We start from the raw sequence: 15,344 nt of genomic DNA, 5'->3' as shown, positions 1-15,344 counted from the left end.
TTGGGGGCTTGTCTTGTTTTGCAAGTAGTGATTACAGTGTTGGTGTTTTAAGTCACTAGATTCCTACATTGGGGAAGAGATGATGGAGGCTGTGCAGAGCAATAGTAGTGGGGCCTTCTAGCTACCTGGAAATTCCTACAAATTAGAAATACCTGAAAAAAGGGCTTAGCAGTGCTTAGAAGAGCCATTGGTCTAGGTATAATAGCTCTTACTGCTTTAAACCATGATCTTAGAAGCTTTGGATAGGGTCCTAAATATTTCCAACCAGCAATTCCCTATCAGTACCAGCTGCTTGAAGTAAAGAATCAAAATGTCTAGTACAGGAAAAGTCAATTATTCAAAGAGTGGCATACTGTGTGTTTCATATTTAACCCAGACTTTTGTTTGTTTGGGTTTTTTAATTTTATTTTTTCTTCTTCTGCAAACTTTTAAACTAACTGTGTATTTGTTAAAACTTCTATCAAATGGCCGGGCGCAGTGGCTCACGCCTGTAATCCCAGCACTTTGGGAGGCTGAGGAGGGCAGATCATGAGGTCAGGAGATCGAGACCATCCTGTCTAACACGGTGAAACCCCATCTGTACTAAAAATATAAAAAATTAGCCAGGTGTGGCGGTGGGCGCCTGTAGTCCCAGCTACTCAGGAGGCTGAGGCAGGAGAATGGCGTGAACCCAGGAGGCAGAGCTTGCAGTGAGCTGAGATCACACCACTGCACTCCAGCCTGGGTGACAGAGCGAGACTCCGTCTCAAAAAAACAAAACAATAAAAAAAAACGAAACTAGTTAAGTTTACTAAAACAGATTGAGAATGTGATATTTAAAAATAACATCATCTGTATATTTTAAGTTTTATGATAATTTTATTCCTTAAAAGTACAAACAGATTCACATGTACTTAGGCATAGTACAAAAAATGAATGCCAAAATAGATAATTCTTACCCATTCCAAAGCTGACCCCCAAAGCCAAACCTTATAATTTTTATTTAACTGAGTATTAGATCCCTTGTCTTACTTATCACTGGTTAGAGTATGTGGTACTTTTCTGTTATCTTAAAAAATCACCTGAAATAAGTAGTCCTAAATACCGAGAAATAAACTAGTTGTACTAAGCACATGTCTAGGTAAGCTCATAGTACTCTCTTGCCATAATTCCTTGAAACTGTGTAAATCCCATTACTTTGGCATAATCATGGTGTTAGTAATACCTTTTCTAACTTATTCTACTTTATTTTGGCTGACTCAATAAACTGCAAAATAGTATAAATGAAGGGAATTTTATTATTTGCTTGATGTAAATATTTCCCCAAATGTAGTGCTTTTCATCCTTGTGGAATTTAAATGAGTAATAATAATAAATGTTTAAATATTTACAATACTGCTCCAAATTCATGAAAAAAACTAGATGTAATGTTATATAACATAAGAAACAGTAGCAATTGCTCTTCTAGAAGTTGCTACAATCCATCAGCAAACTGTGTCACACACACTAAAAGCAAAATTCTAGAACAAAAATGCTCCAGTTTCTGAGGAGTTAGAAGATGATGATTACTCTAAGCCAATATGAGTTCACAGCTATGAAAAATACCAAAATAATTTCATAGGCTTCTTTTCTTTTGGTTGCTGGATACTGACTCAAGGAAAAACCGTAGACCATCCACTAGCCTCCAAACATTACACACTTCAAAATCACCCAGTCTTTGAATACCAAGATCCTGAACCTTATTCCAGATCCCTCCAGACAGAATCTCCTGGTGTGGCATTTTTTAAAAGCTCTCCAGAGAATCTGATGAAGGTAACATACTCTCAGTTCAGAAGCCAACATTTGTGAACCCCAGGTGCGTAAATACAGTTCAGTTTTAGGAATATTATTCACAAGGAATATTGAGGGCATTGCTGAATAAAAGAGAAAAAGCTGGAGAAATAAGATGATAAGGACTAGAAATGTGGGTCAGGTGTATTTATAGCTAGATGAACACCTGAATTCATTGAGTGTTGATCTGTCGAACTGGATTACGCCTTAGCTCTGGGGGTTCCCAAACCCTGGTTCGTGTCCTGTTGGGAACTGGGCTGCAAAGCAGGAAATGAGCGGCAGGCCAGCAAGCCTTACGGCCTGAGCTCCACGTTTTGTTACAAGAGCAGCGGCATTACATTCTCAAAGGAGCAGAACCCTATTGTGAACTGCGCATGCGAGCATCTAGGTTGTGCACTTCTTATAATAATCCAACACCTGACGATCTGAGGTGGAACAGTTTAATTCCAAAACCATCCCCTCTACCCCGAAACAGCCATGGATGAATTGTCTTCCATGAAACTGGTCCCTGGTGCCAAAAGGGTTGGGGACTGCCACCTCAGCTGATGAAACACGGTTGCTATCATGCAAAGGCCATCCTGAAATGCAGTCTTTGGTGGCATGCCAAGGCTCTGTCGTTGGTTCTGTTTTATTCAATGTTTTAACAACAACTTCCACAACAACAATAGAGGCTGCAGATCAAATTTGTGGCTAACTTAACTCAAAGAAATAGCTTGCATATAAGACAATAAAATTGGAATTAAAATCTTAATTCTAAAACAACTAAAAATAAGAGGATATTTAATAGAAATAAATGTCAAATACTAAATGCAGCTGAACATATTGATTTCCATGGGAGAGTAATTTGGCTGGGAGTTTTAACTCTTTCCACATCCAATGGGAAAAAAGCAAGTGACATGGGTATCTGAAAAATCATATTCAAATTGAGACTGTATTAACAGAACAAAAGACATAACAAGCCCAGGCCACTCTGTGCTGGCCAGTACCTAAGTGTGCAAGGGCAGTGTTGGTCTATATTGGATCCTTGCAACATCTCAGAGAAGAGAGGGAGGAGGTGGGAAAGCTCAGCGTTTAAAACAACAGCTTAAGTGAAGAGGGTCCCCGGGGCTAGGTGCCCATGTCTCAGGTTTCCCCACTGTGGGGTGAAAGCCCAAGTGGAGCCTCTGGTAAGGGAGGGAAATTAGGGATGAAGGTTGAGGGGAGGATCATGTTTCCACTGATCTATCTTTTCCAGGAGAGGGGTAGTTGATTGGGAGTAAGATCTGGCCTAGGTATTGGTTGTTAATGCCCCAGGGATAAGAGTTTTTTTTCATTCATTGGTTTTTGTTTTGTTTTGCTTTTTTCCCCAGGCCCTAGAATACTGAGTATGGTACAAAATAATCAGACAATCAAAGGCACACAAAACAAGGTATTTTAATGCCTGGTTCTAATTTGAATACTGGATAAGTCTGAGACAGGGTAAAAGCCGTCTCTACTAAAAATACAAAAAAAAAATAGCTGGGCATGGTGGCACGCACCTGTAGTCCCAGCTACTCAGGAGGCTGAGACAGGAGAATCACTTGAACCCAAGAGGCAGAGGTTGCAGTGAGCCGAGATCATGCCACTGTACTCCAGCCTGGTAGAACAAGACTCCGTCTCAAAAAGAAAAAAAAAAAAAAAAGAGTAAGCAGAGGGAAAGGTGGAAAGATATTTCATCCAATTATCTGAGTGATGATGGAGGAAGGGAAAAACAATAAAAATGGGTGAGGAAGAAAACAGAATAAATAGAGAGTAATCCCTTCCAGTTTAATAGCTCATTGAATAATACTTCATAGATTCTCAAACTGGGGAGCAGTCATTGAGTTAATTGTTCAAAGTCCAGATTTCTGGACCCTATAATTAACCTACTAAATTAGAATCTTTAGTGAATACTTATGAGTGAAATATAGAAGGAATTCTGATGCAGGTGATCTGAGTACCACATTTTGAGAGACTGTCTTAAGAATGGAGGTTACTAGGTAAGTTATATCTCCCAAGGGAACTTCCATCAATCTCTTGCAGTCTATGGCTGTGTTGTTTAACCTGAGCCATGGTTTTGTTATCACTAGTTTGACATTCAACTAACTAGCTGACTCTCTTTACACAGATGTCCTTCTGATCTGCAGTGTCTGAGGACTGCAGAGTTGAGTTCTATGACAACTATAATAAAAAGCAAAATTAAGAGACTGAGGAGGTTCTTCCCACGAGCTAAAAGTAGGATTGTGCACACTCCTTCTCTCCAAGGAAGATCAAGTCCACATCACGATTCTGAAAGCAAATTCATCCTTACCAATACAGCTCAGGCTTCAAAGTGAGAGCGCTTATTCAATAGAGGACTCTGTCCTGGAGACTCACTTCACCAAAGGGACACCTGATGAAGAGATAGAACAGCCTCCGAACCCAATTTTCACTGGAATCGTGTGTAATGACACTGAGTAGAGGTTTTGGCCAAATTTGCTTTCTCTCCATTTCAACCCTTAATCCTAATCAGCCCACAAATAATGCCAGACTAGATCCACTCATTTTCACATAGTTACATATTTGAAGTTGCTGCTAAGTCTGGGATAAGGCAAGCAACAGAGCTAGGACTAGGATGAGAGGGAAAAAGAGGCATGTAGGGTGCAAACTACAAGGAGGCACTCACTCTCAGGGTCACACAATTGTGTCCTAGGCATCTCACCTGCCTCATCCTTGACCTGCCCCTAGTGAGAAAACCTCAGCAGGGTAAGGGGTCATTGAGAGGGTGGAAAAGGTAGGCAAGAAACAGGAGACTTGAAGAATTGATTGCTGTCATCAAATATGTGAAAGGCCTTCATAGGACAGATGAAGTAGATTTATTTGATGGTATTCCAGAAGACAAAATGTGGCCAAAAACTGGGCCAAGTACAGCTTTTTAAAATGTAATTAGTTTATACCAAGAGCTAATGTTTCTAAAGCACTGCACTAAATGCTTTACCCAATAATGTCATTCATCCCCACAACTCCAAGGATTTATGTCATCGTTGCCATTATGCAGATAAGGAAACAGGATTAGACAAGCCAAATTATTGGTCTAGGGTCATTGAGCTACTAAGTGGCCAGGCAGGGATGGAAATCAAACGTAAGACTTTATTTGGCTGTCTGCTTTGAAGCCCAGGCTCTTAACTACAACACCAAGATACTTTCCATTAAATGTGTAAAAAAATAGATAGGGATATTATATTTAAGCGAAAAATAAATAAATAAATAAATAAAGTTGGAATAGTGACCTGTAAGGTGTGTATTGACAGATCAGTGTGATCAGTGTGGCAGGAGAGTTCTACAGTGTGCTGAGATATTGATACCCTTTAGACCCTGAAGTCAGAAGCACTGGTATAGCAACAGATCTTGTTTTTCCACCTCATTAACATTCCTATGGATTTAGGCTCCCCATCCTTAACCCTGGCCCACAGGTCAGAATCAGGTGGGGGCCCTTTAAAAAAAAATAGATGCCTGATCCCCACTCCAGTCAATTATATCAGAATAAATGGGGGTGGGCCCCATGCATCCAGGTGACTTTAAGATACAGTGCTCAGAAGAAGTAGAACAAAAATTAAATAATATATTAAAAGTTTGCTTTTCCACAAAGTAGACTGCTACCTATAAAGCAAGAATTATAGCATAGTAATCTAAATAAACTGCATTCAAGAATCTCTGGCCTCCTAGAGTTTTTAACCAAATTATAACTCAAGCTCCAACTGTTACTCTTTTGGATCAACAGAGCCTTGGATAGTAAGTGTTGCAAAATCAATTTGTTCATGTTTACTCAGGTTCTTTTTGGTAGATGATGATGGTAACTGCCAAATAAATTTGAAGGGAGAAGAATTAGCTACCCCTGTACTACCTTGCTATGAGTTGTAATGAAAGCAAATTTCAGACTAAATTCTGCATACACATTATTAAACAAACATACACTGGCAAGCATATAACAATAATTTGCCAACCTGTCCCATGAGCTCAATGAAGTCCCAACTCTAGGTACTTTTAGGTGCTCCCATTCACCCTGCATGAAAGGCTCACTGAGGAAGACAGCAACATTCCCTGGTAGGTGCTGTGCCCTGTTAGAGGTGCACTCCATCAGAAACCCACCTAAACTAAAGACTGAACACTGCACTGATTTGAGATCTAGTTTCAGGCACCATTCTAGTGTTAAGTTAATTATACACCTAGTAGATTCACGTCCTGTTTATACCTGGGGGTGGGGTGGCGAGGGTATTGGAAGTGTCTCTAAACTGTTTTAGCAATCCACATATTTAAAATACCTAGAATTTCACCAGTGAGGCCAGGCCCAGTGGCTCTTGTCAGCAATTTGGGAGGCTGAGGTAGGAGAATTGTTTGAGCCCAGGAGTTTGAAACCAGCCTGGGCAACATAGGGAGACCTCACCTATACAAAAAAAAAAAAAAAAAAAAAATTAAATAGCTGGGTGTGGTAGTGCATGCCTGTGGTGCTAGCTACTCAGGAAGCTGAGGTGGAAGGATCAATTGGGTCCCGGAGGTCAAGGCTGCAGTGAGCCCTGATCACACCACTGCAACCCACCCTAAGTGACAAAGTGAGACTCTGTCTCAAAAAAAATTCACCAGTGAGATCCCATTTCTAACAATTATCTATTTACTTATTATTTATTTATTTGTTTACTGAGACATAGTCTGACTCTGTCGCCCAGGCTGGAGTGCAATGGTGCCGTCTCTGCTCACTGCAACCTCCACCTCCCAGGTTTAAGCAATTCTTTTGCCTCAGCCTCTCAAGCAGCTGGGATTACAGACATGCGCGACCACATCCGGCTAATTTTGTACTTTTAGTAGAGATGGGGTTTCACCATGTTGGCCAGCCTGGTCTCAAACTCCTGACCTCAAGTAATGTGCCCACCTCAGCCCCTCAGAGTGCTGAGATTACAGGAATGAGCCACCATGTCCCGCCCCATTTCTAACATTTATTATGCTAATTAAAAGTTTTTCATTTTACCAGTCAAACTCATTTTTGACATTTAGAATGCTGTCAAAGCTTCTGTTGTTGTAGAGAAATTGATCTTTGAAGAATCTGAAGTGACTAGGAGTGTGGCCTTCTCTGGTATAATGTTAGCTGGCCATTCAGAGAATACATTAGCTGACCAGCTATCTCTAATAATAAAACTTCAATTGCACATAAATTATGTCACCCTGATTATCATTTAAATTACAGCCATTCTAACAACGGCATTGTGTCACACAGGGACCATTTAGTACTAAGTATATCAGGTTTTATTTTACTATTTTATATCACTTGGTGGCTAATAGAAGACAGTAACTGTGTATGCAAAGTTATGAAGTATATGAAGTTATCCGGTTTATTTGGAAGGTACTGATACTGAGCGTGTTACCAATGCATGGGCCTAAGATTGAATTCTTTCCATAGCTTAGATTACAGATGACCTCATGCTAATCAGCCTCTTCTTACTCCTAGAGTCACTCTAGAAGCTCTGGGAGTTTCCAGACACTAACACCAGTGAAGCTTCCGAGGACAAAGTTAATGACTTTTCTATTAAAAATTAGGGCTGGGCGCAGTGGCTCACACCTGTAATCCCAGCACTTTGGGAGACAGAGACAGGAGAATCACTTGAGGTCCAGAGTCTGAGACCAGCTTGGCCAACATGGTGAAACCCCATCTCTATTAAAAATACAAAATTTAGCTGGGCGTGGTGGTGCACGCCTGTAATCCCAGCTCCTTGGGAAGCTGAGGCAGGAGAATCACTTGAAGCCAGGAGGTGGAAGCTGCAGTGACCTGAGATCGTGGCACTGTACTACAGCCTGGGCGACAGAGTAAGATCGTGTCTCAAAAAAAAAAAGAAAAAAAAAAACCCCAAGTTATGTGCTCTTCATACTTGCATCTATAACTTTCTTGATTTAAGGAAGTTAGATTGATAGTCTTAGTTAGCACTGTCTTTAAATTTTTTGTCTTTATTCATAAAGTCAAACTGAGATCATTTTTTGTGCATTGCCAATTGAAGGGTACTTCTGAAAAAAAAAATCAATAAAACCCATATTATTTTGCACTCTATCTTTGAAAGCAAATTTACATTTTTACCACTTCCTAAAAGGAAATGGTCAATTTTTCAGATTTTTAAAACCAACGTTGGCCAGGCGCTGTGGCTCATGCTTGTAATCCTAGCCCTTTGAGAGGCCAAGGTAGGTGGATCACCTGAGGTCGGGAGTTCGAGACCCATCTCACCAACACGGAGAAAACCTGTCTCTACTAATTTTATATTTATAAAAATATAAAATTAGCTGGGTGTGGTGGCACATGCCTGTAATCCCAGCTACTCGGAAGGCTGAGGCAGGAGAATCGCTTGAACCTGGGAGGCAGAGGTTGCGGTGCGCTGAGATCATGCCATTGCACTCCAGCCTGGGCAACAAGAGTTAAACTCTGTCTCAAAACAACAACCACCACCAATATTTGCTGAGCAACCATGGTAGACAAAGCTATACACAGATCCAAATAGATGGCAAAGGGAAGAAAGCCCTTGACAGACACTAAACAAATGTCAGAGTGTGTATCAAACTGAAGAGGAAGGGCCAAGTTACAAAATGACCAACAACATTTTTAGCAAGCCATAATGACATGGTCTTTCTTTAGAAATTGCCATTGAATAACTTCCCAGAATATTTTCAGACACAAAGTAAAAGTAGAAATCAGTACTTACCTCTAAAACAGGCTAGAATATGGGCAAAAGTTATACGCAATAAAACAGCCTTTTTATTGTTGGTAGTAAGTAGGCATAAATTCAGCTGTCACACTTTTACGGGAAGAGGCAGAGTTCTCAAGGTCAGCTCCTTGAGACATCCTTCCTTTCCTGCATTAAACAGTGGCAGCATCCTGTAGCCAAATCCTTGAGCCAAAATCTTCCCAAGGTTTCATTATGACTAAAGAAGCCCAACTTGAGGATGCAAATATTTGGGTTTGGTGGTAAGCAGAGTCCTATATTGCCACTTCCTTTTCTGGGTCTGCCATTAACCTGTATTACAAGTGCAAATCACTTCAACTTCTCACTGAGTTTTTATCTGTGCCACAGGTGCTGTTTGGTGGTATTCCTATAGAAGGAGCTGTATACTGAAGCAATCAATTAACTCTGGCAAAGAACAGGTGTTCGAGGTGCAACAGGAACATTAAGAATTATTATTAACTCAAAGTCCCTGGTGTGTGCCAAAAGTCAGTGATAGGAAATTTAATATTTAATTCCTCTTTTTTTTTTTAAGACTTCAACTGCCGAACATCCAACTAAAGCTTTCCACAGCTGAAGAGCAAGGTAAACCACAATGCGCTAGAATATGCTTTGCTGAAGATTTACGTGCAAGTTAAAATGTGTAATTTAATATACAAACATACAGCAGAAAACTTGATAGTTAGTGTTGGAGTCAGCAAGGCTGGCCTAGAAAAAGCTGAACCAGGAGCAAAATTTACAGGGGTGCAAAAACACTCAGTAATCAAGACAGATAATATTTTAATGCAATATTTTTAAAATTCAAAATTAATATTAAAAAATCCACGATGAACAAATCATCACATTATAAAAAATAATTTTAAATAAAGAAGTGTTGTACATAACAATATAAGACCTAGAGGCAAATAAAAAAAAAATACCAATCCTATCTTTATTTAAAATTTTGATATTTTCTTCATCATTTCTTTCTTGGCATTGGTTCTGAGTCCTTTAGGTATTGCATTAAAGTATTGTTCATCTTGATTACTGGGATTTTTAGCGGCCGCTTACATTTTGCCATAAGTGCCAGCGTCTAGCTCAGCTCACCCTAGTCAGGGCCCTAAGAGTCAGTACCAGTCCCAAGAAAAGACTGCAAGAGCAAACCCGGCCATCTGGGGACCTCAGTGGTGTGGGCCGATTGTCCCCAAGGGAAGGGCTAAAGGCAGATGGGCTCCTGCCTGTGGGCCAGATCCCAGCCTACCTCGCTTATTTTGCGTGCCGTGCTTCTTGGCCAGGGCGATTTCTCTTTGGATTCGATTTTCCAGGTACTCTTGTTTCTTGCCCAGCATCTCCTCAGTCTCCCGAAGTCGGGCCAGAGCCTCCTGGGGACTGGGAGCGGCTCGGCTCTTAGAAGAGCCGCCCCCTTTAAAGAACTTGCCCAACTTGCTCATTGCTGTGGAGTTGGGAGGGAGAGCGATCCCGGGGACTTGTCGGGAGCTCCCCCGGGCCGTGCCGAGGGGACAGGTGAGCAAAGCAGTCCTCTCGGGGACCCAGACCGGAAAGGCGGCGCTCCTGGGAATCAACAAGTCGTCCTGGACAGGTGACACACACTCCAGGGCATTTCCTGGCTGCCAACTCGGCCCCGCCCCGCGGCACAGCGGCTGGGCGGGGAGGGCACCGCTGGGACGTCGGCTGGCCGGCGCCACCCGGCCCTCTGGGAGTTGAGGGAGAGCAGAGAAAAGTTGAAAAGACCGACAAAGACCGTGGGAAGCTGGCTTAAACCACACTAGGGACTCTCCCAGGAACGAGGAATTAGTTTGTGAACGGCTCAAAGAAAAGCAAACCGATGTCCAGGGGTCTTGTGCAGGACCTGAAAGTGTTAAGTGCGCAAGGCTGGATACGCAAAATGCTTTATTCCATGCGTGTCTTTTGTGTGTGCGTGAGCATAGTGTTCCTGTATTCAGGCCTCTGTTCTTGTGAATAAGAATATTCAGATCTTTTCCTCTAAGCGTATGTCATGTAGGTATGAGTGTGTGGACACAAAGGCTTCCAGGATATTTGTTGCCACTAGGATGCAGGTGTGTGGGCAACCTAGGAGCAGTTGCTCCTACTGGGCTTGTTTCTGCATTTGGTAGTCTGGGCAGGTTGATGTGTGCCTGGCCGCTAGTTGGCACAAAGTAGATTCTAGATCATCCTTACAGGACTTGAAGTGGGTTAAAGATGGTGGCCATCTCTTTTCCTAACGTCAGGACTTCTGAAGTGTGTTGGTGGTTGGACTCAATTCTATAACTAGGAATCTGAAGTTTTCTGAATGATCGTCAATGTATCAAAAACCTTAAATGGGGCTGCCTTTGTGTTTGGCTCTGTGTCAAATGCCATTACATAGATACCTAAGGAACAAAAAGTAGAGAATATCCTGGAGAAGAGAAACATTATTTTGTTCATGCTCACTTCTCAGTCCCATCTATTAGATCTGCTGGCAAAGAATTTGGTAAGATGAAAGGACAGCCATATGTAATGCTTATAGATGATGCAATACAACTGCAAACCTGTGCCAAGCACACTACAAAGAAGTGGAATTGTCTGTTTTAGTTTTCAAGGATTGCCATGTGCTCTGCATAATACAGCCCTATTTGAGCAGTATTACCCAACATCATCAGAACCTATTTGTAATGGTTAGCCAGCCACTGTTTAAGAAAAAAAAAAAAAAAAAAAAAACACCCATTCCTCTGACAAGTTCACCTTGATACACAAGATCGATAACCCAATTTTGTCTGCAAGCATACAAACATAAAGCCACAAGTTAATCTGTTTATCCAACATTGGCATAGATAGCATAAAATTTTGCCAAAGAAATTGAACACTTTCATAGGAGGCTTACGGTATGCATCTTCTAACACACAAAAATGTGAACTCATCATTTCACAGTAACTGCAGCCAGCCACCGCCTATCATTTCCTGGCTGGCCATGTAAAGCATGTATGGTCTATAACACACATTTTGCTCTAATTTCATGTATATTATAGGTTGTAATAAGTATTGTTTTTCTTTATTATCTGAATATTTCATGAATATGTTTTGGAGTGTATTTTCTTGATTAGAATTTTAAGGCCCTTGAGAGTTGAGAAGTAGCACATATTCTGCTATGGTTCCCATTGCTAGTCAGTTTAACCAGCCTTTATTGAGTGTAAGGTACGGGGAATGTAAGTGTAGTCTGCCCTCTAAGAGCTTACTTTCCAGTGACAGTAATAACAGCCGCCATCTTTTGAGCACTGACTATGTGTCAGGCTTGTCAATATACATATACTTATCACTAATCCTTACATAAACCCTGCAAAATAGGTATTGCTATTTCTGTTTGACAGATGAAGAACCCAAGGCTCAGTTGATAACCAAATTTAATAGGCAGCAAAAGTGAAAGAGATCTTTCTGTTTGAAAACGCATGGTCTTTTCACTATTTACATGATGTTATTTCCCTCTGTGCAACTTGGACTAGAGGAAAAACTCATTAAGTATTTGTTTAATTAAATAGCATGGGGTGAAGAGGTAATTATTAGGCATTATCTTTAAGGGATCCTCCAAGCATTATTGAATTCATGGAGGAGTGCATTGAAATAAGAACTTATCCAGAATACTAAGGCATTCTTTTGGGGTTCATTAATTACTTTTTTTGTTGTGAGAACATTGGACAGTAGAACAGAGAGACAAAGTTATAACTGAGGAGTTGCTTAATCCACACATCTATGGTTTCATTCAACTGATGCTTATTGAGTGTCTCTATGATCCAGGCATTGTGCTAGTGTTGGGGATACAGGTAAGAGTAAGAAACATTTTCTGTCCCGACAGAGCTTACAGCTTAGGGGAGAACACAGAAATTAAGCAAATTATCTCACAAATAATAAACTTTATAAGTTGGAGTTCTAATAAACTATATAGAAAAGTATAGGATCTATAAGAATAAATAATAGAGGAACTCGATCTTGTCTTAGGGTCATAGAAGAGTGGCCTGAAAAAGTGACATTTAAGCTAGAATTTGAATGATGAATAGAAGTTACCTGGTTTTAGAGAAGGGAAGTTTTTATTCCATTATAAGGAATTCCTTATTCATTTATCAATTTATTCATTCATTTATTCATCACTTTTAGATGTAGAGTTTCAGCAGTGAATAAAAAGACGAAAATACATTCATTTTTGGAGCCTACTTTCTAGCTAAGGGAAGATGGAGAATTAAGAAAGCAATGTACTATGTGTACTAAATTTTTAATAAAGCAAAGAATGTTGGAGAATTAAAACTTTTAAACAATTTGTGCAAAAATCTTGAGTCTGAATTACTAGGGGTTGAGAAAAGGTCAGTGTCGCTGGGGCTTAGAGATAGAAGAGGAGAGTAGGAGAGTGTGGTGAGGTCGCCTACAAAGGTAGACAGAGTCCAGATCACATAAGTCCAGATCACATGATGTGCTAAGAATCCTGTATTTTATTCAAAAAGCAAATGAAAATCAATCAGACATTAAAACAAAGAAGCTAGTCATTAATTTGTAATTCAATAGGAAAAAATAATCAATTTAACCAATTTAGTGTGTAGCTCTTTCAGAAACACATGTGGTGTGCAAAGCAAGATACAATTAAATTAAAAATCATTTCCTTCCATTAATCCATAAGCTCAAAGAGGAAAAGATAATACTTGCAAGCAAGTAAACCAACCAAATATATATTAGTGTTTAATCCAGCAGTGGGATGTAGAAAATAAATTTTTAAATCAGTGATTTAGAAGCCAAAAATAACACATTAATCTTCATTCAATACTCATCCTACAAATGTGGTTTCATAAAGAGTTCTTAGCATCTAGTGTATTTTTCATTTTCTAATCTCAATTGATCTCAGCTAATAAGGAGGCTGTTGTTCAAAAGAACGATCTTGTTCAGGATGATTTACCATGGTTAAGAGGGCAAAGGAAATTGGAAATTTATAGATCTGTTAAAAAGACCTAGCTGTCAGGCTAATTGATACATTTTGGCCACCCCCTGAAATTATGTCCATTTTTAGAATGCCAAATGAACTCTCTAAAGCAACAGAAGAAGGATTGCCTTTAAACATACTGCAGAACCATCATCAAATAGTTATTTATTAAGCAGCTCAACAAGCGTGTACACATTCTTTTTATCAGCAGTTCTGTTTCTTAGAACCAAATATCCATCGTATATAATACTCAGTCACACTTGAGTACAAAAGTCGCTATGATTTAAAAAATTACAATTTTGCAAAATTAAAAGTTTGATTATCATAACTCATAATGAAGGTAGATGGTGCCTATGACTGGGTTTTGCCTGCATAGCTCTTTATTCGTGTGTTTCATACCTTTGTTCATCCTTGATCAGAAAGAAGTTAAAGATCCTAAGGTTCAGCTGGGCACGATGGCTCACGCCTGTAATCCCAGCACTTTGGGAGGGAGGCCGAGGCAGGCATATCACCTGAGGTCACGAATTCGAGACCAGCCTGGCCAACATGATGAAGGCCTGTCTCTACTAAAAATACAAAAATTAGCCGGGCATGGTGGCGGGCGCCTGTAATCCCAGCTACTCGGGAAGCTGAGGCAGAGAACTAAAAATACAAAAATTAGCCGGGCATGGTGGCAGGCGCCTGTAATCCCAGCTACTCGGGAAGCTGAGGCAGAGAAATGGTTGCACCTGGGAGGCAGAGGTTGCAGTGAACCAAGATCATGCTGCTGCACTCCTGCCTGGGTAACAGAGCAAGACTCCATCTCAAAAAAAAAAAAAAAAAAAAAAAAAAAAAATCCTGAACTTCATTAGACTTAAATGTAAACCATTTAATGGATATGAAGTGAAATATAGCCCCCACTTCAATGCTACTCTTACTGTACTACCTACTTAAAATTGATTTCTACACTTTCCTTTACCTCTAGAGTTTCACTATACCTGAGTACAATCACATGAGATTTGTACCTAATCAAGAAATACACCTAATCTCTCCAATCCTGCTCCTCTACCTCTTAGTTAATAACTCTAGGCTTCCCTTTTCTCAGGCCAAAAACCTTGGAATCAACCTTGACCCACATCCCATCCATCAGTAGATCCCGTGAGTTCTAACTATGATGGAAACCTGCCCACTGGCCACCACCAATATAACTAGCACCATGCTTCAAACCACTGTCATCTCTCACCCAGATTATCCCACTAGACTTCTGACTCTTCTACAAATACCTTGACCCTATTACAGCCTCCCTACATAGCAAACAGATGGAGACGGAGACGAAAACCTCCAGTGACTTCCCACCTCACTCCAATTATAAGCGAAGGTCTTCACAAATGTCTTCAAGCTCCTACATGAAATAATACTGACCCCTAAGTTTACTTCACCTCTGTCTCCCTATCCATACATCCCCATCTACTCTGCTCCAGCCACACCAGTGTCCTCACTTTGGCTGGAGTACACCAAGCATACTGTCATTGCACAGGCTGCTCCTCTGCCTAGAAACCTGCCACCAGACACCTATTTCATTCCCTTCTTCACCTTCTTTAGATCTTTATCACATTTTTGTCCCACCATATCAGAAACTGCAACCCTATTGTCTCACTTCTGTACCCCAAAAGAACTCTAATCCTCTTTCTCAGCTTTTTCTCCATAGTACTTACCACTATCTATCTTACACTGTTTTGCATTTTTAAATTCTTATTTTCCATTGCTTCCCCACCATCCCCAGAATCCTGGCCCTGAGAGCGGGAATTTTTATTTGTTTTATTTTCACCAGTATTTTCCCAATTCCTATAACAGAGCCTGGCGCACTGTAGACACTCTATCAATATTTG

General features: G+C 40.4%; 2 protein-coding genes across 3 annotated transcripts in view; one reads left to right on the top strand and one right to left on the bottom strand.

Annotated features, from left to right (window-relative positions):
• The window catches only part of CHMP4C (charged multivesicular body protein 4C), a 29,507-nt gene extending 19,394 nt beyond the window's left edge, over positions 1 to 10,113 (bottom strand). The window contains exon 1 of the mRNA XM_005563628.5: positions 9,781 to 10,113. Coding sequence (XP_005563685.1) covers positions 9,781 to 9,970 — 190 coding nt within the window. The 5' untranslated portion in view covers positions 9,971 to 10,113. The remainder of the gene's footprint in view (positions 1 to 9,780) is intronic.
• Positions 10,114 to 10,201: 88 nt separating this feature from the next.
• Positions 10,202 to 15,344, top strand: part of ZFAND1 (zinc finger AN1-type containing 1) — a 31,286-nt gene continuing 26,143 nt past the window's right edge. For both annotated transcript variants that reach the window (XM_073999061.1, XM_073999055.1), the window contains exon 1: positions 10,202 to 10,397. The gene's annotated coding sequence lies outside the window, so the exon portion shown is untranslated. The remainder of the gene's footprint in view (positions 10,398 to 15,344) is intronic.

This window comes from Macaca fascicularis, chromosome 8, assembly GCF_037993035.2.
Source record: "Macaca fascicularis isolate 582-1 chromosome 8, T2T-MFA8v1.1".
Taxonomy (NCBI): Eukaryota; Metazoa; Chordata; class Mammalia; order Primates; family Cercopithecidae; genus Macaca; species Macaca fascicularis.
The sequence above is the reverse complement of the archived record's forward strand: the minus strand, read 5'-3'. Positions and strand labels throughout refer to the sequence as shown.